This window comes from Sarcophilus harrisii, chromosome 6, assembly GCF_902635505.1.
Source record: "Sarcophilus harrisii chromosome 6, mSarHar1.11, whole genome shotgun sequence".
In the NCBI taxonomy this organism is placed as follows: Eukaryota; Metazoa; Chordata; class Mammalia; order Dasyuromorphia; family Dasyuridae; genus Sarcophilus; species Sarcophilus harrisii.
In genome coordinates, this window is record NC_045431.1 from 118,682,955 (window position 1) to 118,710,212 (window position 27,258).

The 27,258-nt window shown below is 36.0% G+C and overlaps 1 protein-coding gene across 1 annotated transcript in view; it reads left to right on the forward strand.

Moving 5' to 3' along the window:
* The first annotated feature begins 22 nt into the window (after positions 1 to 22).
* The window catches only part of C6H4orf47 (chromosome 6 C4orf47 homolog), a 55,792-nt gene continuing 28,556 nt past the window's right edge, over positions 23 to 27,258 (forward strand). Inside the window, exons 1-2 of the mRNA XM_003773012.4 lie at positions 23 to 253; positions 24,160 to 24,342. Coding sequence (XP_003773060.1) covers positions 24,243 to 24,342 — 100 coding nt within the window. The 5' untranslated portion in view covers positions 23 to 253; positions 24,160 to 24,242. The remainder of the gene's footprint in view (positions 254 to 24,159; positions 24,343 to 27,258) is intronic.

The following is a 27,258-nucleotide window of genomic DNA, read 5'->3' on the forward strand; positions in this document are numbered from 1 at the left end:
TCCCGCGGTTCCTGGGCCGCCCGCGCTGAGACAGTCGCACTTGGGCGCGCGAGTGGTCTCCGCGGCTTGGGCTCCTTCTGGCGCCGCTTCAGGGGCTTCCATCCCGGGTCGGTCTCGGCGGGCGTTGCTAGCTGCGCTCCAGCCGGCCCCACCGTGGACTACGGGACGGCGCTCGCTGTAGGGAAGGGTTTTTCGAGAGCTTCCCAACTCCAACCGCTTGCTTTTTGCCTCGATTTCCTTACCTGTGAAACAGGTAGCTTTAACATTGTTTTAAACGATAGGAGGATGGGAGTTTACGGCGAGTTCCAGGTTCCGCCTTGGCCAGATTCTGAACAACATTTAAGTTGGTAACCAATCGCCTCTTGTTTGTAAGAAACTGCTTTTCTTCTGGGTTTCCATCATCCTCCGGCCCCCGAGTGCAGGCTCCTGCCACGGTCCTGTTTTGGCTCCTTTCTAGCTTCTCCCAGCTTGCTCCGTTCCTCTTCGCTGGATCCAGTTATCTCCGTCCCTCGGCTTCCCACCCTTGTATTGCCCACTTGCAGTCAGGATCGCTTCTTAGAGTAAATTTTTTTTTTTTTAATGCGTAAGAGAAAACATGTAGCATTACTAAGGAAACCAGCTCTATTGGAATGACGTTACTAAAACACAAAACAAGAGGTTGAAAGACCCTAGCAAGTCTTTGCAGATGTTCCTCAAATTTATATATCCCCCAACAAATTTTGCTGCGTGAAAAAATTGCTGCATGCAAAAATTGCTGCATGGACATGCTCTTCATGCTCCAACCCGCCAACCCCTACATATTTATTACTGAATCTAATATCTTTCTTCTTCCTTTCCCTGTTCTGCGGATGCCCCTCCCTTTTTGGTCAGTTACCAGCTACTTAGGTAACTAACTAACCAGTTACCTAGGCTCCTCAAGAATCAATTAAATTGGATCTTCCATACCCTGCATAAGTGATTGCCAAGTATACAAACAGGGAAGCTTGAATTGAGAGAGTCAGTGGGCAGGGTGGGAAGAGTGGCTTCTGGATATCACTCCAGCCTTTCATATGTCACTCAAATGAGACCCATTTTGAATTTGAGATGACTACAGGATAGGAGTGTGAAATAAGATAACAGACATAAAGCACTTTGTAAAGCTTAAAGTGCTATGTAAATACTATATAAAAATATTTCCATTTCCATTTTCAGGCCTCCTGTCTGGTGATATCATTCCCTAAACTCAGGAAATAGCACAGGGATGTGCTATTTAACAACTGGACTCAACCTTTAAATTTAATTTGAATGATTAATACTTTAAATCCAGACAATCAACAAAACAATAAATCATGCATTGAGTCCTAGGAATTACGACTTTTAGACCATATGCCAATCTTGCCCTGCAGTCCCACATTCATGTTTGCTTGTTAGCTGTCCCCTGCCAAGTTGATGGAACCAGTCTTTAACCTGTGGGTACCAGAACTGAACAAAGTAGGCTAGAGACAGGAGAGTCTGGAATTGAACAAAAGTTTAATTTCAAAGCAAGGGAAACAACTTATATATAATAGCATATGTGGTCAAGCTCCCCCCTCTCTCCACCCCCCTACCCCCAATACCTGGAACACTTTTCCTGTACATCTATGCCTTTCGGAATTCTTTTCCTTCAAGGTCCAGCATAAAAGGTCGTCTCCTTCATGAAGATTTCTAATACCCCCACAGATAAAATAATCTTTTTCTCTTCCTAAAGTTTTTTCATCCAACTCTTGTCTATTTTTCTCTTTTACCAATTATCAAATATGTGTTGTGTGTATTATTAGATTGTAAATTCCTTAAAGTTTGGTATTGTTCCATTTTTTATTTTTGTAAATTTTAATCCTAATTTAGTGGTGGAGGGGAAAAACTAAAATAATCCTCTCTCCTTTCCCAATAAATTTAACAAAGGACAACTCTAGACATATTGCTACATAAGAAAATTTGAGGAGATGGCCTCGTACACAGTTAATAAAAGTTAACTTCACAAAAAAGTGCTAGATCCTTCAACTTCCTTCAAAGGTTGTTAGAATAAGGTCTAATATGCTTAATATAAATTATAGCATAAGTGGGCTGTTCTTATGTATCTTAAAAATTAACTTCTGTGATGGAAGAGCAAGAAGTTGAAAAGGCTTGGGCTTAGATTTAAATTGTGGATGAGATAGCTCTTCAAGTTGGACATTAATAGTGAGTTCAGATTAATTTAATTCTCTGTCCTTGATCTCTCACCTGAACTTCATTCCAGTATTGAGTGGACTCTTATATGGAGATATCAATGGCACTTCAAATTATCATTATCTTTGCCTCAATACCTAACCAATTGAGTTAATTTATGTCAATGGTACAATCACATCATTTTACTCATCTAGTCTCCCGTTTTTAAAACTTTTAATTTTTTTCCTCAACTGTCCTCTGCCTCATATAGTATCACTATAATCTATTTCATTTTCTTTCCCCTGACTGCTCTGTAGTAAAGTCCTTTATCAGTTACCCTCTGAAGTATTATATCATTTTGGTGTTTCTAAATCCATTTCTTCCCCTTTTGTCTAATGTCCTTTATACCAAAACTTCTTAAATTGTAGGCAACAATGCCAAATGGAATTGTAGAATTGAATGTATAACCCTGAAGGGGTCATGAAATTGTGATTTATTATCAGTAAATGTTTGATTTGTATATTCTTATTTTATGTTCCTATATACCGTGGTCATGTAAACATTTCTCAGTTGAAAAAGGGTTGGGAGTAAAAAAAACTTTTAAGAAGCCTTGCTTTAAACTGGTGATGAAATAATCTTTCTTATTTGAAGATTTCATCATGTCACTTCTCTCAGAATTATTTGGTGGCTACTGTCTCACAACTGAGTTAAGTTCAAATTCATTTGCTAGACATCAAGAACGTCTATAAGCTGAGATGAATTTATTTTTCTAGTCTTATCTCTTATTTCCCCATCTTAACATTTTAGCCAAAATGTATTATTTAGACTTTTTCCTCTTCACTTTACTGCCTCTATATATTTACTCACATTTTTACTAAACCTGGAAAACCCATATATTTGTCCTCCCTGCCCTTTAAAATCTTATTGGTCCATCAAATTCCAACTCAAATAGCATCTCCTCAAGGAAGTCTTCAATCTCCTTAGTTGATAATGTGGCCTTTCTTTCTTTGTCCAAAAATGTATGTCTCATTCTGCAGTTTGAGTTACTATAGACATTTTATCTATCTGAATTAGAATTTCCTCACCTGGGCTTTCTATACATCAGTTAAATCACAGGTCTAATATCTTTCTCATTTTCCATTTACCTTTAAGTTGTTTCTCTCCTAGTAGAATGTAAGCTGCTTGAGGACAGGGTGTATCTCAATTTTGTATTTCTATTCCCCAAACCTAGCATAATTGCTTATTAAGAGGAAGTATCTTACTTTATTTTTATTTTTTTTAAGAATTCAACTAACTAGGTAAGTACAAAGTAATACCCATGTTTATGCAGCCTAATTAATATAAAGGTAGTCCAGTTCCAGTCTATGACTTTGTACAGTTATTCAGTCATGTCTGATTCGTTGTGACCTCTATGGACAAGCCTTCTATCTGCTACCATCTTTTGAAGGCTGTGCAAGTTTATCTTCCTTGTTTCCATGGCACTATCCATCTCACCCTCTGCCATACCTTTCCACCACCTTCTTTTAACTTCTGTTTTTCTCAACATTAGAGTCTTTTCCAATAAGTCCTGTCCTCTCATTAGGTAATCAAAGTCCTTAAGTTTCAGTTTCAGTATAGTACCTTCCAGTGAATAACCCAAATTAAGTATTGACCAATTTCATCTCCTTGCTGTCCAAGGGACTCTCAAAAGCCTTCTTTAGCACCAACAATTTGAAAGCATCAGTTCTATGGTATTCAACTTTCCTTACAGTTAAATTCTCATAACCATACATTAGTACTGGAAGAATTAGCTTTATTATACAGACCTTTGTCAGCAAGATGTCGTCTCTTTTTTACCATGCTGCATATCTTTTCTTCCAAGGAGCGACTCTTAATTTCATGACTACAGTTGCTGTTTAGAGTGATCTTTGAACACAACAATACAAAATCTGTCACTGCTTCCATCCTTCCCCTCCCCCCCTTTGTTTGCCAGTTGCCAAGAACTTAGAGTTGTTTTTGTTTTTGTTTTTTGACATTAAGCTTCAAGCCAGCTTTCACATACTTTCCCTTTCACCCTCTTTAAGGACTTATTAATTCTACTATCAGAGCAGTATGCCAAATTATCTCAGAATGTTAATATTTCTCTCAGTTTTAATTCTGGCTGTTGATTCATCCATCCTGGCATTTCTCAGGCTTTCCTTTGCGTCCGAATTAAATGACAGTATAAATCCTTGTTGTACTCCTTTTCCAAACTTTAATCTTTCAGTCATTCTATGTTTGGTTCTAACTATTGGTTCTTGACTTGCATTCATCACTCAGGAAATAAGATAATCTGGTACTCTCATCTCTTGCCACATCTTGCCACATTTTGTTGTGATTCATATAGTCGAAGACTTTAGTGTAGTCAGTGAAGCAGAACTGGATTTTTTTTTTTTCTGAAACTCTTGTTTTCTTCATAATTCAGTGAATGTTGGCAATTTGGTTTCTAGTTCCTCTGCCTCTTTGAAAACCAATCTGTTCTTCTGGTAATTCTCAGTTCACATATTGCTGAAGCCTAACTTGCAGATGTTTCAGTGTAATCTTGTTGGCATGTGAAATGAGTGCCATTGTTTGACAATTTAAACATCTCTTGACATTGCCATTCTTTAGGGATGAGATATAAACTATCTTTTCCAATCCAGTGGACACTTGAGTCTTCCAAATTTGCTGGCATAAAATTAGAAGAACAAAAGATAGTTTACCTCCCATATCTGTGGAGCAGGAAGGAATTTGTGTCCAAAGAAAAACTGGAACTCATAATTGAACACCAAATAGATAATTTTGATTGTATTAAGTTAAAAAGTGTTTATACAAACAAAACTAATGCAGCCAGGATCAGAAGGAAAGCAATAAATTGGGAAATAATTTTTATATTTAAAGGTTCTGATAAAGGCCTCATTTCTAAAATATATAGAAAATTGATGACTCAAATTTATAAGAATTCAAGCCATTCTCTAATTGATAAATGGTCAAAGGATATGAGCAGGCAATTTTCAGATGAAAAAATTAAAACCATTTCTGGTCATATGAAAAAGTGCTCTAAACACTACTAGATCAGAGAAATGCAAATTAAGACAACTCTGAGATACCATTCCACACCTGTCAAATTGACTAAGATGACAGGAAAAGACAATGATGAATGTTGGAGGAGATGTGGAAAAACTGGGATATTACTACATTGTTGATGGAATTGTGAACTGATCCAACCATCCTGGAGAGCAATTTGGAACTATGCCCAAAGGGTTATCAAACTCTGCATACCCTTTGATCCATCAGTGTTTCTACTGGACTTGTATTCCCAAAGAGATCTTAAAGGAGGGAAAGGAGGACGTGCAAAAAATGTTTGTGGCAGCCACAGGGCTAGAAACTGGAAAGTGAGTATCTAGCAGTAGAAGAATGGCTGAATAAGTTATGGTATATGAATGTTATGGAATATTATTGTTTTATAAGAAATGATCAGCAGGATGATTTCAGAGAGGGCTGAAGAGACATGAAGTGAGATGAGGAGAAAGGAGATCATTATACAGGACAACAGCAGTATTATACAATGACCAATTCTGATGGACATGGCTTCTCATCAACAATGAGATGATTCAGGTCATTTCCAATGGTCTTGTGATGAAGAAAGTTATCTGGACCCAGAGAGAAGACAGTGGGAACTGAATGTGGACTACAATATAGTACTTTTACTCTTTTTGTTATTTTCTTGCATTTTGTTTTCTTTCTTATTCTGATTTTTCTTGTGCAGCATGGTATTTATGGAAGTATGTATAAAAGAATTGCACATGTTTAACATATATTGGATCACTTGCCATCTAGGGCAGGAGGGAGGAGAAAGGAAGGAGGGAAAAAAATAAGAACACAAGGTTTTGTAAAGGTGAAAGTTGAAAATTGTCCATGTATATATTTTGAAAATAAAAAGCTTTGATTAAAAAAACAAAACAAATTTTCTGGCATATCAAATGCAGTAGCATCATCCACAATTTTAAAAGCTTAGCTGCAGTTCCATCATTTCCATTAGCCTTAATGTTAGAGCAAATGTTTCCTAAAGCCCATTTAATTTTATTCTTCAGGGTGTCTGACTTTAGGTTAGTAACTACATCATTGTGGTTATTGGTGATATTAAGATAGTCCTTGTATGGGTGTTTGTGTGTGTGTGTGTGTTTTATTTTTGTCACTTCTTAATCTCTTCTGCTTCTGTTAAATCCCTACCATTTTTCTCTTTTATCATGCCCATTTTTGCATGAGATGTTCCCTTGGTATTTCTAATGTTATTTTTTAATTGAATATTTTATTTTTCCCAATTACATGTTATAAAAAAAAAATTTATGATTTGGGTTTTTTTTTTTTTAAATTTTGAGTTTCAAATTCTCTTTCTCCTTTCCCTTTTTCCCCTCCCTGAGATGGTAAGCAATTTGATATAAGTTATACATATGTACTCATGTAAAACATTTTCACATTAGTCATGTTGTAAAGGAAACCAGACCAAAAAATCCCCATAAAAAATAAAAGTGAAAATTCATATGCTTCAGTCAGCATTCAGACTGTATCAGATGTTCTTTCTCTAGAGGTGGATGGCATTTTTATTCAAGAATCCTTAGGAATTATCTTGTATCATTGTTTTGCTGGAAAAAAGTTAAGTCATGAGGTGTAATGACCAGGTTAGCACCCTGGATACTTTAGAATCAGCCAGAGTCAGGATCAGCAAAAGTCCTTTTTGTTCTTTTTGGACATGAGAGGAATGGCAACACGAAGTGAGAGAGAAGGGAATCCAGCCAGAAGTTGCTCTGGCGTTTTTACTCCAGCCTTTTATTCCTCCTCCTCCTCCTCTCTCTATACCCCAACAGATCCAACCCAAACAGAATGGTGGGGCGGGCCATTTTCCAAGCAAATGCTAATAGCGTATATTGTCCAATTGGTAATTAGCCTTAAGTGCCTGCGTGTCCAAACCTCAGTGCATCTGCTCAGTTTCAGGCCATTACAATGGGGAGTGGGGCCAAGATGGCAAAGAGCAGACTTGACTTTCTGTGACTTCCTTTGACCTTCTCTCAAACCAACAGTAGATTAAAGCCTGTAAAGTGGTTTTGGAGTCACAGAACCCACAAATAGTTAAGAGTACCACACATTCCTAGAAGAAAATACCTTGGAAGAATTTCAAAACAGTTCTGTTTCAAACGGGCAGGGAGACAGTCTTTGAATCCAGATCATAGAAAAGGGAGCCCAGGGCAAGGAGCTGGGGTGAGGAGTCAGAGCCTTGCAGTTGCACGCACTTGGGAATCTTCTATTAGCCTCTTAGGCTACTCTGGCCTGGTTTCAAGTGGGTGATCAAGCAGATTTTCTACAAAAGGAAATTATAAACCACTGAGCCCTGGAAGAATGGAGCACTAGCCAGAATTACCCCGGCAAACCTGAAGTCAATCAACAAAACTGCCCCAGGCAAACTAAAGCAGCTGTTGCTCCTTTGTGTTAAGGACAGACCTTTGGGGGAGGGGGGGAAGGAAGAGCAAATGGGGCAGCTAGATGGCGCAGTGGATAGAGCACCAGCCCTGAAGTTAGGAGGACCGGAGTTCAAATTTGGCCTCAGACAAGGCCCTGGACAAGTCACTTAACCCCAATTGCCTCAGGGTAATAAAAAACAAACAAAAAACCCCAAAAGAACTCTCACCATAGACAACTTATATGGAATGAGAGAAGCACAGATCTCAAATTCTGAGTTTCTTCAAGGAAAATCAACTCTAAAAAAAAGCCCAAAAGGCGATATGAGCTGGTCCTCAATTTACAAGACTTTCTTGGAAGATTTTATAAAGGATCTTAAAAGAGAGAAGAAAAATGGGGAATGGAAATGAGATATTTGCAAGAAGAGATGGGAAAAGCATGTAACTCCTAGATATGAAAAAGATACCAATTAGTTGAAAAACAGAATTTGGGAAATGAACAAAAATGAATGAATTTGGGAAATGAACAAAAACCATGAACAAAATAATTCAATTGGCCAAATACAAAAGGAACTAAAAAAGGTAGCTGAAGAAAATAATATACTAAAAATTAGAATTGAACAAATGGAAGTGAATGACTCAATAAGACTTGAAGAAGCAGTCAAACAAAACCCCCCAAAAAGAAGATATGAAATGCTTCCCATGAAAAGACAACTGACCTGGAAAATAGATCTAGGGGAGACAATCTAAGGATTATTGGACTTCCTGAAAGCCATGATGAAAAAAAAAAACCTAGACATTATCTTACAGGAAATATTATGGCTAAATTTCAGAACTATCAGACCAAAGAAAAGATATTGCAAGCAGTCAGAAACAATTTAAATACTAAGGATCCATAATTACCCAGAACCTAGCAGCTTCTATCTTAAAGGATCTAAGGACCTGGAATCTGATATTCCAAAAGGTAAAGGAACTTGGATTATAGCCAAGTAAAATGAGCATTATCTTTCAGGGAAGAAGAGGGACATTTATCTATTTCTGATGAAAAGGCCAGAACTAAATAAAAAATTTGATCTCCAAACACAGAATTCAAGAGAAGCATAAAAATGTAAAAAGGAAAGAACTTTTGAGAACTATATTTCCATTATGAGTAATCTTAGAGAGTATGGGCATAATTTGATTTTATTATGATAATATGAAAAGAAATTAGAGGTAGAAAGGGGATTCTATTAGAAAAAGAAGAAAAAGGAGAGAAAATAAGGGTAATTACATGTCGCAAAGAAGAAAAGAAGACCTATTATAATTGAGGGAAAGAAGGGGGTGTGTGTGTGAGCATTTTGTGAATCTTACTCATCAAATTTGGCTCAAAGAGAATATCAGACATATTTGGTTTCACAGAGAAATTTGTCTCATAGGAAAGTGGGAGGGGAAAGGGGGAGGTTAATAGAAGGGAAAACAAGTAGTAGGGGAAAGGTGTAAGAAAGGGGGAGGACTGTTTGAGGAATGTGGTGGACAGAAGCAAACTACTGGGGAGGTGGGAAGGTGGAAAGGAAAGAAAAATGCATAATTTAGGATAAATCAGATGGCAGGAAATACAGAATTATTTTAATTATGAATGGGAATGGGATGAACTCTCCCATAAAAGGGAAATGGATAGCAGACTGGATTAAAAGCCAGAATCCTACAATATGTTGTTTAGAAGAAACACATTTAAAGCAGAACAATACATACAGAGTGAAAGTAAAAGGCTGGAGCAGACTCTATTATGTTTCAGGTGAAGTAAAAAACAGGGGTAGTGATCCTGATCTCAAATCCATTAAAAGCAAAGATAGATCTAATTAAAAGATAAAGAAGAAAAGTATATCTTACTAAAGAGTACCATAGATAATAAAGAAATATCAATACTAAACATTTATACACTTGTGATTGCCCAATCATTAAACCACCTTTCCATGAAGTGGTGGCCAGGGGTCTCTGAAGATCTCCGGTTAAGGTAAGATTGGTAAAAGTACTGTACTAGACAGTGGCAGAGAACCACTTCATGGAATGGTGGTTTAATGTACGATAGAATACCCGAGAGTAGTTATGTGCAAGCTCAAGATCTTTATTCACATGTTCATATCCTACCCTTCTGACCTGCTCACTCTTAGTTACTCCTAGTAGATTTCCTGATAAAAAGGACCTACTTCCTTGTCCCCAGTTTATATAGGGTCTATGAGGTCACATTCAGCCAATTAGAGAAGGAGATGGCTCCTGTTGATGCGGATCTCAATGCAACCAGAACTCCTGACCAGGAGAAGGTCCTTGCTGGTTCACAGAAAACCACTTCCGGGCATCTCAGGCTTCAAGGCTTCTTTATTTCCTGATTGCACTGTTCATGGCTCCTCCTCTGACCCTTACAATTCCCTTCTTTTGTAAAGCAGGGACCTCTCATCCCATCAAGCTAACTTTAGCATCAACAATAGCTCGCTTGATCAATTAGATTACAGAGTGTATATAACAGAACTAAGGCAAACAAACTAGGCTCAATAGGCCAAAACCAAGCATGGATAACATGGTCTTTAACCCAACCCACTCAATAAGTCATGTTCAATGAAGTAGGATGTCAGTGAGGTAGGATGTCATAAACCTGTGGTTTCAATTGCATACACCTTTTGGTAAAAATGGATCTTAAGGCAGTGAGTTTTTAATTTGAGAAGGATCACTGATCTACTCATATAGGATGGTCATGCTTCCATTGTAAGGGTGGCATTGCCAGGACCTTCTCAGTGGCCCCCATTAGTTTTCCTCAATGTGTAATGTCTGAAGGGCTTTCAGTAAATCTCTTCTTTACAAGGAGGTTCTGAGCCCAGCAATGACAAGATGCCTTAAAGACACCCTTCTGATTCTCAAATTCCCAATGAAATTTCTTACTAGACTGGGAAGCATGCTGCATATGTCACTGTTACTGTTCGAGTTTGAAGCAGCCATTCAGGAGGCCAATCAAGTTTTGTTATAACGGATATATCAGCCCCTATATCAATCATTCCTTGAAATGGCCTATTTTCTATATAAATAGTACACATGGGTTTTTCTTGTCCAGTCATCTGAGTAAAATTCACCGCACTAAAGGGATGTAATGGGAGTGCTTTGGCAATTGTATGATCTCCCTTTAAGTTCACAGGATATGGGTGAGGATTGGTAACCAAGATAAATGGTTCCATATGTTTTAATATCATAGTATGTACAATTATAGGCACATAGGCTGAGAGTACAATCACTAATCTATCTCCAGCCTTGGGTTGTATCTCAACATGTGAAGTGGTCCATGGGTTGATATCAAAACCCTCAACTGCATTCAAGTGCTGGCCATATTCCTCATCAGGGCTTGATAATTCCCTTTGAACCCTGTAGCTCCTCTCTGGGTAGGTTCCTGATCTATCTGGTATGCATTTGGTGCCCCTCCACCCATTTCCTTGAACCATAGAATTATTTTTCATCCTGGTCCTACAAAATTTTGCAACCTGGCCTATCTTGCCATAAGCAAAGCAAAGGGATTTTCCGCCCCCTAGTGATTGGGCTTGAAAATGTCCTTTTCTGACACAGTTATAACATTTCTTTGCCTCCTCCTTCCTGTTCATCCCCTGTGTGATTCCCGAGCTATGGCTGAGGCCATAGTATCTGCATTAACAGCCTCAAATCTGCTTCATAACATTTATCTATAATTTCAGAGATAGCTTCTTTAGAATGTCCAGCCATTATATGGCTGCACACTTTATTCATTCCCTCTTTTAAAAGTTGCCTGAAAAGGTCAGAAGTGCCTACTTTCCCTATAACTCTGTCAACTGCTATTCTTAATAGGGACACATAATCTTGAATAGGTTCTCAGAGGCCCTGTTTTATTGAAGTAAAATGTTGCTGTACCAACCCCTCGTCTATTCTCTCCCAAGCATGTATAGCATACTGTGCAATAGGTGGAAATAGTCACATTTTATAAAATCTGAGTCTGAGTTGTGGAATAGCAGCCATTGCCAGTAATTACAAGCACAGATTCTTCTGGATCCTGATGATCATTGGCCACATCATATTTTCGAGCCGATTTAACAAATTTTGATAACCATACAATTGATTGGCCAGGAGTAAAACAAGCAGATGCCATAGATTTCCAATCATTCGGGGTAAGAACGTATCTACTTGATAATCAGCTGTAACATTTGTATAGTATAGGGAGCATTCAGGCCATAATTAACACAAGCTTGTTTCACTTCCTTTAACATTTTAAATGGGATCAAGACACATGTCCGACCTCTGGCTCCGTTACCCTCTATTGGATAGGCCTGGAGGCCCCAGTTGGAATCCCAAGGAATTATATCTCCTCCCTCAGCAACGGCCCTAGTCAAAGCTTCCTGTAAAGCCATGCAGGGTGGCTGAGTTATGGGGTGCTAGATAGGAAAATCAAAGGTCTTTGTAACATAATCTTTTGTCTCTTCTCTGGCTCAGCCTGTAGGCAGAGTTGCCCTCTTTGCATCTCTTACCCTCTCTGCCCTAAAATAATCCTTTGTTCTCCGCCTCATCCTTTAGGTGGAGTTGTACTTCTTGTTCTAATTGTCATAAGTCAGTCTTTGGTTTGTCCTCTGATTCTTCTAGTCGGCAAAGTTCCGGCACCTTTTGTTCTATCTGCTTAATCCCCTCATCCATCCCTTCTTGCTGAGCTGTACTTAATGGGTGTGGGAGGTAGTTTTCTTTGCTATCTTGGTCTTTGAAGGGCCCATATCCTGGTAGATATGCTAATGAAGGATATATACACTTGGGGGGTTGGGGAGCAAACCTCTTCCTTTTCATGGAGCATGTTTTTTGTTAAAAGATTGCCCATTCAATTTTCTAACTCATAAGATTGAACTGCATGTACAACTGTACCCTTGAGTTTGGTCACAGCTAGACTCATAATGCTTTACTGCCTTCCCTCCTGGGTGGGGAACTACTGTACCTTTCCAATTATGAGGCCTGGCAATTTACAGCACTGCCCCTATGATTGGGCAGCCACTTGTGATTGCCCAATCAGCGATCACAACTGCCAATCTCTTCTAATTCCCAGGCCCTCAGAGGAATCTCTGGCCACTGGTCTAGTACAGTACTTTTACCAATCTTACCTTACCCTTCTGACCTCCTGCTCACTCTTAGTTACTCCTAGTAGAAATCCTGGTAAAAAGGACCTACTTCCTTGTCTTTATATAGGGTCTATGAGGTCACACTTACAACCAATTAGAGAAGGAGATGCCTTCCATTGATGATGTGCATCTCAATGCGACCAAAACTCCCGCCCATGAGGCGGTCCTTGCTGGTTCACAGAGAACCACTTCTGGGGATCTCAGGTTTTAAGGCCTCTTTACTTCCTGATTGCACTGTGCATGGCTCCTCCTCTGACCCTTACACACACTAATTGGTATAACGTCTAAATTCCTAGAGAAGTTAAGAGAGATGCGAGAAGAAGTAGACAGCAAAACTATAATAGTGGGAAATCTCAATCTTGCACTCTCAGAACTAGATAAATCAAACCAAAAAATAAATAAGAAATTAAGGAAGTAAACATTGTTAGAAAAGTTAGGTGTGATAGAATTTTGAAGAAAATTGAATGGAGACAGAAAGGAGTTTACTTTTTTTCCTCAGCAGTTCATGGAAGCTATACAAAAATTGACCATGTATTAGGGCATAAAAACCTCAAAATCAAATGTAGAAAGACAGAAATAGTAAATCAAATTTTTTTTTTCAGTTCATGATGCAATAAAAATCACATGCAATAAAAGGCCAGGAGAAAATAGACCAAAAATTAATTGGAAACTAAATAATCTAATCCTAAAGAATGAGTGGGTGAAACAATAAATGATAGACACAATCAATAACTTTATCCAAGAGAATGACAATAATGAGACAATATACCAAAATTTGTAGGATGCAGCCAAAGCAGTTATTAGGGGAAATGTTATATGTCTGGATGTTTACTTGCATAAAATAGAGAAAGAGAAGATCAGTCAATTAGGCTTTCAACTAAAAAAGCTAGAAAAAGAACAAATTAAAAACTCTCAATTAAATACCAAATTTGAAATTCTAAAAATAAAAGGGGAGATTAATAAAATTGAAAATAAGAAAACTATTGCATTAATAAATAACAGTAAGAGTTGGTTTTGTGAAAAAACCAACAAAGTAGATAAATCTTTAGTTAATTTGATTAGAAAAAGAAAAGAAGAAAATAGAATTGTTAGTCTCAAAAATGAAAAGGGAGAACTTTCCACCAATGAAGAGGTAATTAGAGCAATAATTAGGAGTTATTTTGCCCAACTATATGCCAATAAATTTGATAACCTAAGTGAAATAGAGGAATATTTACAAAAATATAGATTGCCCAGGTTAACAGAAGAGCATATAAGTTATTTGAATAGTCCCATTTTGGAAATAGAAATAGAACAAGCTATTCACCAGTACCCTAAGAAAAAATCCCCAGGACCAGATGGATTGATATGTGAATTCTACCAAACATTTAATGATGAATTAATTCTAATACTATATAAACTATTTGAAAAAAATAGGGAAAGAAGGCATCCTACCAAATTCCTTTTATGACACAGATATAGTGCTGATAGCTAAACCAGGTAAGGGGAAAATAAAATTATAGACCAATTTCCCTAATAAATATTGATGCAAAAATCTTAAATAAAATAACAGCAATGAGATTACAGAAAGTCATCCCCAGGATAATACACTATGACCAAGGAGGGTTTATACCAGGAATGCTGGGCTGGTTCAATATTAGGAAAACTATTAACATAATTGATTATATCAATAATCAAACTAACAAAACTCATATGATAATCTCAGTAGATGAAGAAACTGCATCTGATAAAATCTATTCCTATTAAAAACATTAGAGAATATAGGAATAAATGGACTTTTCCTTTAAACAATCAGTAGCATCTATTTAAAACCATCAGCAAGCATCATATGTAATGGAGACAAACTAGAACCATTCCCAATAAGATCAGGAGTGAAACAAGACTACCCACCATCACCATTACTATTCAATATTGTATTAGAAACATTAGCTTTGGAAATAAGAAAAAAAGAGAGATTAAAGGGATTAGAGTAAGTAATGAGGAAAGCAAATTATCACTCTTTGCAGATGATATGATGAGATACTTAGAGAACCCTAGAGAATCAACTGAAAAAGTACTAGAAACAATTCATAACTTTAGCAAAGTTGCCAAGACAGAATAAATCCACATAAATCATCATCATTTTTATGTATTACCAACAAAGTCCAGCAGCAAGAGATACACAAAGAAATTCTATTCAAAATAACTATCGGTAGTATAAAATATTTGGGAATCTATCTGCTAAGGGCTTTCCCTTAGGAACAATATGAACATAACTACAAAACACTTTCCACACAAATAAAGTCAAATCTAATCAGTTGGAAAAATACTAAGTGCTCCTGAGTAGGCTGAGCGAATATAATAAAAATGACAATACTACCTAAATCAATCTATTTAGTGCCATACCGATTAAACTTCAATAAATTATTTTACAGATCTAGAAACAATAATAACAAAGTTCATCTGAAAGAACAAAAGGTCAAGAATTTTAAGGAAATTAATGAAAAAATGCTAATGAAGGTGGCCTAGCTGTGCCAGACCTAAAACTATATTATAAAGCATCAGTCATCAAAACCATTTAGTACTGGCTAAGAAATACTGTAGTCGATAAGTGGAATACGTTAGAATCACTGTAGAGGGCCACAGATAGTGGGAGAACGCTGAGTGAGATATAAGACCCTTTGGCCCAGAGGAAACCTGTTAAACATATCTGGTTTGGCTCCCCACTTTACCTATGGAATTTCTCACCTCCCTCTCTGAGCAATCAGGGAAGGCATGACCATCTGTGTTCTACTTGAAGCAAGAATACTTATAGCAGGATGTTTACTTAGTGTGATTGATGAGATAATGGTTCTCTAGATCTCATATACTTAGTGTGATGTAATGTAATGAGACTGAAGTATCTAAGGGCTGAGATGACTGGACACTAGAGCTCAAGCTCTATCTCAGACTCAGACACAGACACAGAGGAGACACAGACAAGGACTTGAGACACAGAGGAGACACAGAAGCTGGAGACAGAAATAGAGATCCTCTTGGTGGTTCTCCTGCCTTCATCACTCTTCCACCTAAGCCAAGGCTAGTCCAGAGAGCCTCTAGAGAGCTAGTCTGGACATTACATTTTGGCGCCCAATGTGGGGCAAAGAAGCACAAGAATTACATGAAGAAGCAGCAGCAGCATCCGAGATCCATTCTACAGGTCTGAGTTAGACCTGCAGCAGCCACTGGCAGGTGGCTCCTTTATCGCAACAAATCACAGGACAAAATAGTCAATAATTATAGCAATCTAGTATTTGACAAACTCAAAGACCCCAGCTTTTGGGATAAGTACTTATTATTTGACAAAAATTGCTGGGAAAATTGGAAACTAGTATGGAAGAAATTAGGGCTTGACCCACACCTAACACCACATAGCAAGATAAGATCTAAAGGGTACATGATTTAGACATAAAGAGTGATATTATAAGCAAATTGGAAGAATATAGGATAATTTACCTCTCAGTTCTGTGGAGCCGGAAGGAATTTGTGTCCAAAGAAGAACTGGAACTCATGATTGAGCACCTGATAGATAATATTGATTATATTAAGTTTTAAAGTTTTAGTACAAACAACACTAATGCAGACAAGATCAGAAAGGAAACAATAAATTGGGAAAACATTTTTATATTTAAGGGTTCTGATAAAGACCTTATTTCCAAAATATATAGAGAATTGACTCACATTTATAAGAATTCAAGGCATTCTTAATTGATAAATGGTTAAAGAATATGAACAGGCAATTTTCAGATGAAGAAATTAAATCCATTTCTGGTCATATGAGAATGTGCTCTAAATCACTATTAATCAGAGAAATGCAAATTAAGACAACTCGGAGACATCACTACACACCTGTCAGATTGGATAAGATGACAGGAAAAGATAATGACAAATATTGGAGGGGATATGAGAAAATTGGGACACATACATTTTGGTGGAACTGTGAACTGATCCAACCATTTTGGAGAGCAGTTTGGCACTATGCTCAAAAATTTATCAAATTGTGCATACCCTTTGATCCAGCAGTGTTTCTATTGGGCCTATATCTCAAAGAGATTTTAAAGGAAGGAAAGGGACCAACATGTGCAAAAATGTTTGTGGCAGCCCTTTTCTTAACGGCAAGAAAGTAGAAACTGAGTGACTGTCCATCAGTTGGGGAATGGCTGAATAAGTTATGGTATATGATTGTTATGGAATATTATTATTCTATAAGAAATGATTAGGAGGATGATTTTAGAGAGTCCTGGAGAGACTTATATGAACTGATGGTAAGTGAAATGAGCAGAACCAGGAGATCATTGTACATGGCAAAAACAATATTATATGATGATCAATTCTGATGGACATGACTCTTTCCAACAATGAGATGACTGATGCCAGTTCCAATTATCTTGTGACGAAGGGAGCAAGCTACACCCAGAGAGAGGATTGTGGAAACTGAATGTGGATCACAACATAACATTCTCACTCTTTTGTTGTTGTTCACTTGCATTTTATTTTCTTATTTACTTTCTTATTTTGATTTGATTTTTCTTGTGCAGCAAGAGAATTGTATAAATATATTTACACATATTGGATTTAACATATATTTTAACATGCTTAACATATCGGATTGCTTGCCATCTAGGGGAGGGAGTGGGGAAAAGGAGGAGAAAATCTGAAACACAAGGCTATGCAAGGGTCATTGTTGTCAAATTGTCCATGCATATGTTTTGAAAATAAAAAAGCTTTAAATTAAAATAAAATTGATAGTTATTAAAAAAAACTTCACTATTGTATTAGAAATGTTAGCTTTGGCAATAAGAGAAGAAACAGATTAAAAAGATTTTTGCAGATGATATATGATGGCATACTTAGAGAACCCTAGAGAATCAACTAAAAAACTGTTAGAAACAACTCACAACTTTAGAAAAGTTGCAGAATACAAAATAAATCCACATAAATCATCATAATTTTTATATGTTACCAACAAAGTCCAGCAGCAAGAGATACAAAAGAGAAATTTCATTCAAAAGAATTGTCGATAGTATAAAATATTTGGGAATCTACCTGCCAAGGAAAGGTCAAGAACTATATGAACACAATTACAAAACACTTTCCACGCAAAGTCACATCTGATCATTTGGAAAAATACCAAGTGCTCATGGGTAGGCTGAGTGAATATAATAAAAATGACAATACTACCTAAATCTATTTAGTGCCATACCAATTAAACTTCCAATAAATTATTTTATAGATCTAAAAAAAATAACAAAGTTCATCTGGAAGAACAAAAGGTCAAGAATTTCAAGGGAATTAATAAAAAATGCTAATAAAGGTGGCCTAGCTGTGCCAGACCTAAAACTATATTTTAAAGCATCAGTCATCAAAACCAAAATAGAGTGGTTGATCAGTGGAATACATTAGGATCAAAGCACAATATAGTCAATAACAGTTTTATTATATCTAGTGTTTGACAAACCCAAAGACCCCAGCTTTTGGGATAAGAACTCATTATTTGACAAAATTGGAAACTAGTATGGAAGAAATTAGGGTTTGATCCACACCTAACACCACATAGCAAGATAAGATCTAAATGGGTTCATGATTTAGACATCTTTAAATAGTGATATTATAAGCAAATTAGAAGAACATAGGATAGTTTACTTCTCAGATCTGTGAAGAAGGAAGAATTTGTGTCCAAAGAAGAACTGGAACTCAAAATTGAACACCAGATAGATAAATTTGATTATATTAAGTTAAAAAGTTTTTGTACAAACAAGACTATTGCAGAAAATATCAGAAGGAAAGCAATAAATTAGGAAAATATTTTTTACATTTAAGGGTTCTGAAGGCCTCATTTCTTTCTTTTTCTCTCCCCCCCCCCCCCCCTCCACCCCTGCTTTTTTTTTTTTTTTTTTTTGCTGAGGCAGTTGGGATTAAGTGATTTGCCCAAGGTCATACAGCTAGAAAGTGTTAAATGTCTGAGACCAGATTTCAATTTAAGAATCCTCTTGACTTCAAGGCTGGTGCTCTATCTACTGCACCATCTAGCTGTCCCTCTCATTTCTCAAATGTATAGAGAATTGACAAATTTATAAGAATTCAAGCCATTCCACAAATGATAAATGGTCAAAGGATATGAATAGAAAATTTTCAGATGAAGAAATTAAAACTATTTCTTATATGAAAAGGTGCTCTAAATCACCATTGATGAGAGAAATGCAAATTAAGACAACTCTGAGACACTATTACACACCTCTGGAGATTGGCTAAGATGACAGGAAAAGATAATGACGAATGTTGGAGGGAATGTGGGAAAATTGATGCATGTGTTTTTTTTTTTTTTAATAGCCTTTTATTTACAGGATATATGCATGGGTAACTTTACAGCATTAACAATTGCCAAACCTCTTGTTCCAATTTTTTACCTCTTACCCCCACCCCTCCCCAGATGACAGGATGACCAGTAGATGTTAAATACATTAAAATATAAATTAGATACACAATAAGTATACATGACAAAACGTTATTTTGCTGTACAAAAGAATCAGACTCTGAAATATTGTACAATTAGCTTGTGAAGGAAATCAAAAATGCATGTGCGCATAAATATAGGGATTGGGAATTCAATGTAATGGTTTTTAGTCATCTCTCAGAGTTCTTTTTCTGGGCATAGCTGGTTCAGTTCATTACTGTTCCATTGGAAATGATTTGGTTGATCTCGTTGCTGAGGATGGCCTGGTCCATCAGAACTGGTCATCATATAGTATTGTTGTTGAAGTATATAATGATCTCCTGGTCCTGCTCATTTCACTCAGCATCAGTTCGTGTAAGTCTCTCCAGGCCTTTCTGAAATCATCCTGTTGGTCATTTCTTACAGAACAGTAATATTCCATAATATTCATATACCACAATTTATTCAGCCATTCTCCAACTGATGGACATCCATTCAGTTTCCAGTTTTAGCCACTACAAAAGGGCTGCCACAAACATTCGTGCACATACAGGTCCCTTTCCCTTCTTTATAATCTCTTTGGGATATAATCCCAGTAGTAACACTGCTGGATCAAAGGGTATGCACAGTTTGATAACTTTTTGAGCATAGTTCCAAACTACTCTCCAAAATGGTTGGATTCTTTCACAACTCCACCAACAATGCATCAATGTCCCAGTTTTCCCCATCCCCTCAACAATCATCATTATTTTTTCCTGTCATCTTAGCCAATCTGACAGGTGTGTAGTGGTATCTTAGAGTTGTCTTAGTTTGCATTTCTCTGATTAGTAATGACTTGGAGCATCTTTTCATGACTAGAAATAGTTTCAATTTCTTCATCTGAGAATTGTCTGTTCATATCCTTTGACCATTTTTCAATTGGAGAATGGCTTGATTTTTTATAAATTAGAGTTAATTCTCTATATATTTTGGAAATGAGGCCTTTATCAGAACCTTTGACTGTAAAATATTTTCCCAGTTTATTGCTTCCCTTCTAATCTTGTCTGCATTAGTTTTGTTTGTACAAAAACTTTTCAGTTTGGTATAATCGAAATTTTCTATTTTGTGATCAGTAATGATCTCTAGTTCTTCTTTGGTCATAAAGACCTTCCCCTTCCACAGGTCTGAGAGGTAAACTATCCTGTGTTCCTCTAATTTATTAATAATTTCATTCTTTATGCCTAGGTCATGAACCCATTTTGACCTTATCTTGGTGTACGGTGTTAAGTATGGATCAATGCCTAGTTTCTGCCATATTAGTTTCCAATTTTCCCAGCAATTTTTAAAATTGATGCATGTGTTGGTAGAACTGTGAACTGATCCAACCATTCTGGAGAGCAGTTTGGAACTATGCTCAAAACTTATCAAACTGTGCATACCCTTTGATCCAGCAGTGTTTCCACTAGGCTTATATCCCAAAGAGATCTTAAAAGAGGGAAAGGGATCCACATGTGCAAAAATGTTTGTGGCAGCCCTTTTTGTAGTGGCTAGAAACTGGAAATTGAGAGGATGCACAGTTGGAGAATGACTAAATAAATTATGATATATGAATGTTATGGAATATTATTATTTTATAAGGAATGATCAGGAGGATGATTTTAGAGAGTCCTGGAAAGGCTTACATAAACTGATGTGAAATGAAATGAGCAGAACCAGGAGATCAATATTATGCAACGATCAACTCTGATGGACGTGACTCTTTTCAATAGTGAGATGACTGATATCAGTTCCAATGATCTTGTGATGAAGAGAGCTATTAACACCCAGAGAGAGGACTGTGGGAACTGTGGATCACAACATAACATTCTCACTCTTATTTGATGTTTGTTTAAATTTTTTTTTTTTACTTATTTTCTTTCCTTTTTGATCTGATTTTTCTTGTGCAGCAAAAGAATTGTACAAATATGTTTATACATATTGGATTTAACATAATATAACATGTATAACATATATTGGATTGCTTGCTATCTGGGAGAAGGGGTGGGGGGAAAAGGGGAAAATATGAAACACAAGGCTATGCAAAGATCAACATTGAAAAATTGTCTGCATATATTTTGAAAATAAAAAGCTTTTTTAAAAAAAAGAAAGCAAAGTTAAGTCATTCAGTATTGTACATTTACTATATTCAGGCTTCCCCAGGTTCTGTTCATTTCAGATGCTCATTTAAGTCTGTCTAGGTTTTTCTGAATGTATCCTGCTCATTGTTTCATATAGCACAACACTATTACATTACAATCATATACCAAATTTTGTTCAGCCATTTTTCAATTAATGAATATCCCTTCAGATTGCAAGTCTTTGATTTGAGAGCTGCTATAAATGTTTTTGTGCATGTGTGCCTTTTTCACTTTTTAAAAGTCTCTTTGGGATATAGACCTAATAATGGTATTGCTGAATCAAAGGATACATGACTTGATAGCCTCTTCAGTGTACTTCCAAATTGTTCTCCAGAATGGTTGGATCAGTTCACAAGTTGTCTGTTAGCAGTGCATTAGCATTTTCTCCCATCTTCTCCAACATTTAACATTTTCTTTTTCTGTCATATTAGCTAATCTGATATGTGAGGTAGTACCTCAGAGTTGTTTTAATTTGCATTTCTCTAATCATTAGTGATTTAGAGCATTTTTTACATGACAATAACTTTAATTTCTTCATATATGAAAACTACCTGTTCATGTGCTTTGATCTTTTATCAGGTGGGGAATGACTTGTATTCTTAGAACTATAACTCCATTCACTCTGTATTTGGATATCTTTAATTTTTTTGGTATATTGGATAGAGTTCTGGGGCTGGAATCAGGAATACTTATCTTCCTGAGTTTAGTTCTGGCCTTAGACCCTTATTTAACTATGTGAACTCTGGGCAAGTCACTTAACCCTATTTGCCTCAGTTCCTCATCTGTAAAATGAGTTAGATGAGCAAATGACAAACCACTCTAGTGTTTTTACCAGGAAAATCCGAAAAGAGATTACAAAGAGTCAGACATGAAACATCAGAGCATTTTCTTCTCCAGTGGATCATCTTTCGTCAAAACTTCCCACTATGATCTGTCCATTTTGGGTAACCCAGCATGACATAGCTTATAGTTTCAATGAACTATTATGCAAGTCTTTCTGGCAGTGATCCAGATCTGGGATCAATCTATGACACTTACTCTTAATAACTGGCAACAGGTACAGTGTGGGATTTGGGATTAGGAACACCTCAATTTAAATCCAGAAATATATTTCTGATCTGTGTTTGGATCCTTTTTCTAGCTTGATAGCATTGACCAAAACTTTTACTCCATTGTCTTAGCCTTTTATCACCCCAGAGTCACCTCCATGCCGAAATAAAATTTAAGATCACTTTGTGGGGAAGACTTTTTTTTTTAATATATGTTATCATATTTTTCTTAATCCTAATTTAAAAGCATATGATTGTTCATTGTTGATGAATTTGTGTTGAATTCTAATATATTATACATAAATCAAAGTATTCAACTTTTTTTTTTTTAGCTAAAGTGGCTGATTTTGAGATTAAAATTTTGGAAGAAGCAGCAAGATGTATGACAGAGCATTGAACTTGGAGTTAAAAGAATAAGGGCTCAAATCTTGCCTCTGACACTTTCTGGCTCTGTGACCCTGATTAAGCTTACTTACTTCTGCCTCACTTACTTTTTTTTTATTATAGCTTTTTATTTACAAGATATATGCTTGGGTAATTTTTCAGCATTGACAATTGCAAAATCTTTTGTTCCAATTTTTTCCCTCCTTTCTCCCCACCCCCTCCCCCAGATGGCAGGTAGACCAATACATGTTAAATATGTTAAAGCATATGTTAAATATAATATATGTATACATAACCATATAGTTATTTTGTTGCACAAGAAGAATTGGACTTTGAAATAGTGTACATTTAACCTGTGAAGGAAATAAAAATGCAGGTGGACAAAAACAGAGATTGGAAATGCTATGTAATGGTTCACACTCATTTCCCAGAGTTCATTCGCTGGGTGTAGCTGGTTTTATTCATTATTGAACAAATGGAACTGATTTGATTCTTCTCATTGTTGAAGAGAGCCACAGCCATCAGAATTGATCATCATATAGTATTGTTGTTGAAGTATATAATGATCTCCTGGTCCTGCTCATTTCACTCAGCATTATTTCATGTAAGTCTCTCCAGGCCTTTCTGAAATCATCCTGCTGGTCATTTCTTACAGAATAATAATATTCCATAACATTCATATGCCACAATTTATTCAGTCATTCTCCAGTTGATAGGCATCCACTCAGTTTCCAGTTTCTGGCCACTACAAAGAGGGCTGCCACAAACATTCTTGCACATACAGGTCCCTTTCCCTTCAAAAGGTATGCACAGTTTGATAATTTTTTGAGCATGGTTGTCCCTCAATTTCTATATCTGTATTATGAGGGGTTAAACTAGATTATCTGAGGTCCCTTCTAGCTTTAGATTCATGATTTTAAAATGTTCCTTAAACATGTTATGCTAATTGTGCTCAAATGATGCTAAGATAATTACATTATTATACACACACATTTTAAAATGGAGGTCACTAAAAGATTAAAATTGAGATAGCAAACTTAGCCACTTATCTGTGCCCATTAGTGTGTTAAGTGGTAACCCCCCCCCCCAAAAAAATGAGCATTTGATTAGCTTTCATTTATTGCTCCTTCCCTAAATATTTTCTGCAAATGCCTTTCTCCCTCAACTTTTATTTTAAGGAAGCAAACAGCAGATTGTCGTTTGAAAACAAGTTGGAGATTATGGTTTGTTAAAAAAAAAAAAAATAATTCATTATTATTGTGATCAAACCTATCAGAATAAAAAAAATTTAATTGAAATTTGAATTTCACTGAAAATAACCATTTTTCTCCTAAATTTTGTTTCAAATATTATCAGTACCCTAGGCATTTTGCATAAGTAAGCCTAAGAAACTTTTAAACTTCCAAGAATAGAGAACATCACTACTACAAGAAGCAACCATGCCTGGGGAAGGAGGAAAATCAGATATGGATCGAATTGGCCTGTTTAGTGAAATGGAATATATTACTATTGGGGACAGATATATATCACCATATAATCGTAAGTATATTTTATTTTATTCATTGTTAAGTAACTAGTATTTTTTACATAAAATTTTTAGATTTAATGGTTGAGGTTAGATGTAATAAATGTTTTTAAACCACCAGTATCAAACTCAAATAGAAATGGAGGCCATTAAATTACACATAAAAATTCCTGTGGACTATATATTGACTTAGAAAACTACATAATAACATTATCATCCTATGTTAGAAATGAGGAACCTAAACCTGAAGAATTATAAGTACTTTGTCCTGTCACACAGTTATAAACCACCAAAGAGAAATTTGACTAGAAATCTCTCTTGACCCTAATTGGCTGCATTTTGTTGCAATTCAGTAGAAAAAGCCAACCCTCACAGAAGATTTTTAATTGCAAAATCATTGAAAACTGAGAGCCTCTAAAAATGATCTGGGTTGTCAAGCTGATTGATTTAATCACTAAAGAGAAAAAACTTGAGTTTAGTCATCATAAAACAAGAATTAACATTGTTCTGATTAAAGACCAAATGATTTCAAGATTGATGAGGGAAGGAGGAGGAGGATAAAGAATGAATGATCTGATTGTGTCCATTACTGAGGAAGAGAAGGAAAAACAAAACTGGTGAATTAGAGTTGGATGGAGACTGCAATCACAGAATCAGAATCTTCAATTTGAAAGGGCCCGAAGTGGCCATTGAACCCCATCTATGCCCACAGAAGGATGCCCAGTATAACAAACTCACTAACTGGTCATCCAGCCTTCATTTGAAGATGTAGGAAGATAGAGTTCACTATTTCTCTAATCATAATATACCACTTTTTTGGACAACTTTTATTGTTAGGAACATTTTTTTTTTCTGACATCAACTTTAAATTTATGTCATTGTAAAACTGTAGATGTTTGTAACAGTGGTTTTATTTTTCTTTCTCATTTAGGTTAGGGACAGAAGAGAAAGGAGAGGGGAAAGGGCAGATTTTTGTTAATTAAAAAATGTAATTTTGAAATAAGTTACTAGATTGTTTATATCATTTCATCCAACTACTAGATTTTCATTCCAGTTAAGGATTTTAACTGGATCCAGTTAAAATCCTTTTTTAAGGATTTTATCAAGGATAAAGGATAACATGGGTGTTATCTTGACTCCCATGTTACTGTTGAGAAAATGAAGACAGAGGTTGTGATTTTTTCTGGCTAGGAAATGTCTGAAACTGAATTTGTTCTCAGATCTTCCTGACTCCAGGTCGAGTCCTCTATCCACTGTTCCATTAACTGTCTTTAATAAAAAAGCTAAATACAAATTTTGTGTCACAATAGTTGGGAAATGGCTGAACAAAATGTAGTATGTTAATTTAATGGAATATTTTTATAACTTAAGCAGGGGTCCTCAAACTACGGCGGGCGGGTCAGATGCCCGCAGCAGAGGACAATTATCCCCTTCACCCAGGGCTATGAACTTTCTTTGTTTAAAGACAAAACAAAGTTTTTGTTTTTATTATAGTCCGGCCCTCCAACAGTCTGAGGGACAGTGAACTGGCCCCCTATTTAAAAAGTTTGAGGACCCCTGACTTAAAGGATGGTCTCTGGCATGCTGAGTAGACCTCCTTTGGTGAATTTAAGGAATAACATGGTTAAGAGTTTCACAGAAGGGGAAAATGTGGATGGAGTATGAGGGAATTTACAAATGTTGAAGCTCACAGATTCATTTGAGTAAGGAATGACAAATATAAAGAATTATAGAAAAGTGAGAAGATTTTATATGAACTGTTGTGAAGTTTAGAAAGCAGATACAACAGTGTAAATGAAGACAACACTGATACTAAAACTCAGGTCAAACAAAATAGGTAAGTTAAAGCATATACCTTTTACTTCTATTAACAATAAACCACAAAAGGAGAATTAAAAGGAGTTTCTTTGGCCACATGTCTTCCATATATATATATGTACTATATATATATATATATATATATATATATATATATATGCTTCATTTACTTATATTTGTGCCCATTTATGCTATAGACAGTGTGTGTTTGTGGGATAATTTGAGAGGTAATTTGAAGGAGAAAAGTATTGTAGCTACTAAATGTTCTAGACACTACCTGAATATTTCACAAACTATTAATTAGGGTAACAAGTTAAAATAACTCTGAAACATAATAAAATTCAAAGTTAGTATAATTAGAGACAGACAGATATTCTATTATGCAGTTGGAGCTGTAAAATGGTGCCATTTTTTTTAGAATAAGGACAGTCTGTGGGATATGAAAAATATATAAAAAAGCGACACCAACAAAACATTTATTGAAACAACCTCTTTGGAAAGCAAAATGACAGCATGCAAAAAGAACTACAAAATTGATCTTTCTGAAAGGATGACTGTCAAGATTATGTTAAGGATGTTATAGAAAAGTGATCTTAAGGCCTATCTGTACAAAAATATCCACACTGTCTTTGTAGTCTAAAAAACTGAAGACAGATTCCAGTATTTAGAGAATAACTGAACAAATTCTAGTATATGAAAATTTAAAATATTTTTTAGTAGAGTAATACATTTTGTTAAAGAGAACCTGGAGTAGAATATAGTGCTGACTTTCCTTGGAGTAAGGAAGATATGTTCAAGTCTTCCCTTGCACTCATGTGTCCTATGATGCATTAAATTAAGTGACTTAATTTTTCAGATTTCTAACATTCTAGTTTTGTTTATAGAACAGATCATTGATCTGCCTTGATAAAAATAGTTCCAAATCCTATACATTTACAGATATTTGTATTCTCTCCTCCCCTTCCTACATTCATCCATGAAGAATACAAAGGGATATGTAAAAAGTAATGCAGAGTGATAAGGATAATATTGTAATGAAGATTGGGGAGTTAATCAAAATGTTCCATGTCTATTGATTTTCATCAGTTGTGAAAGCTGATGAAATTACAGAA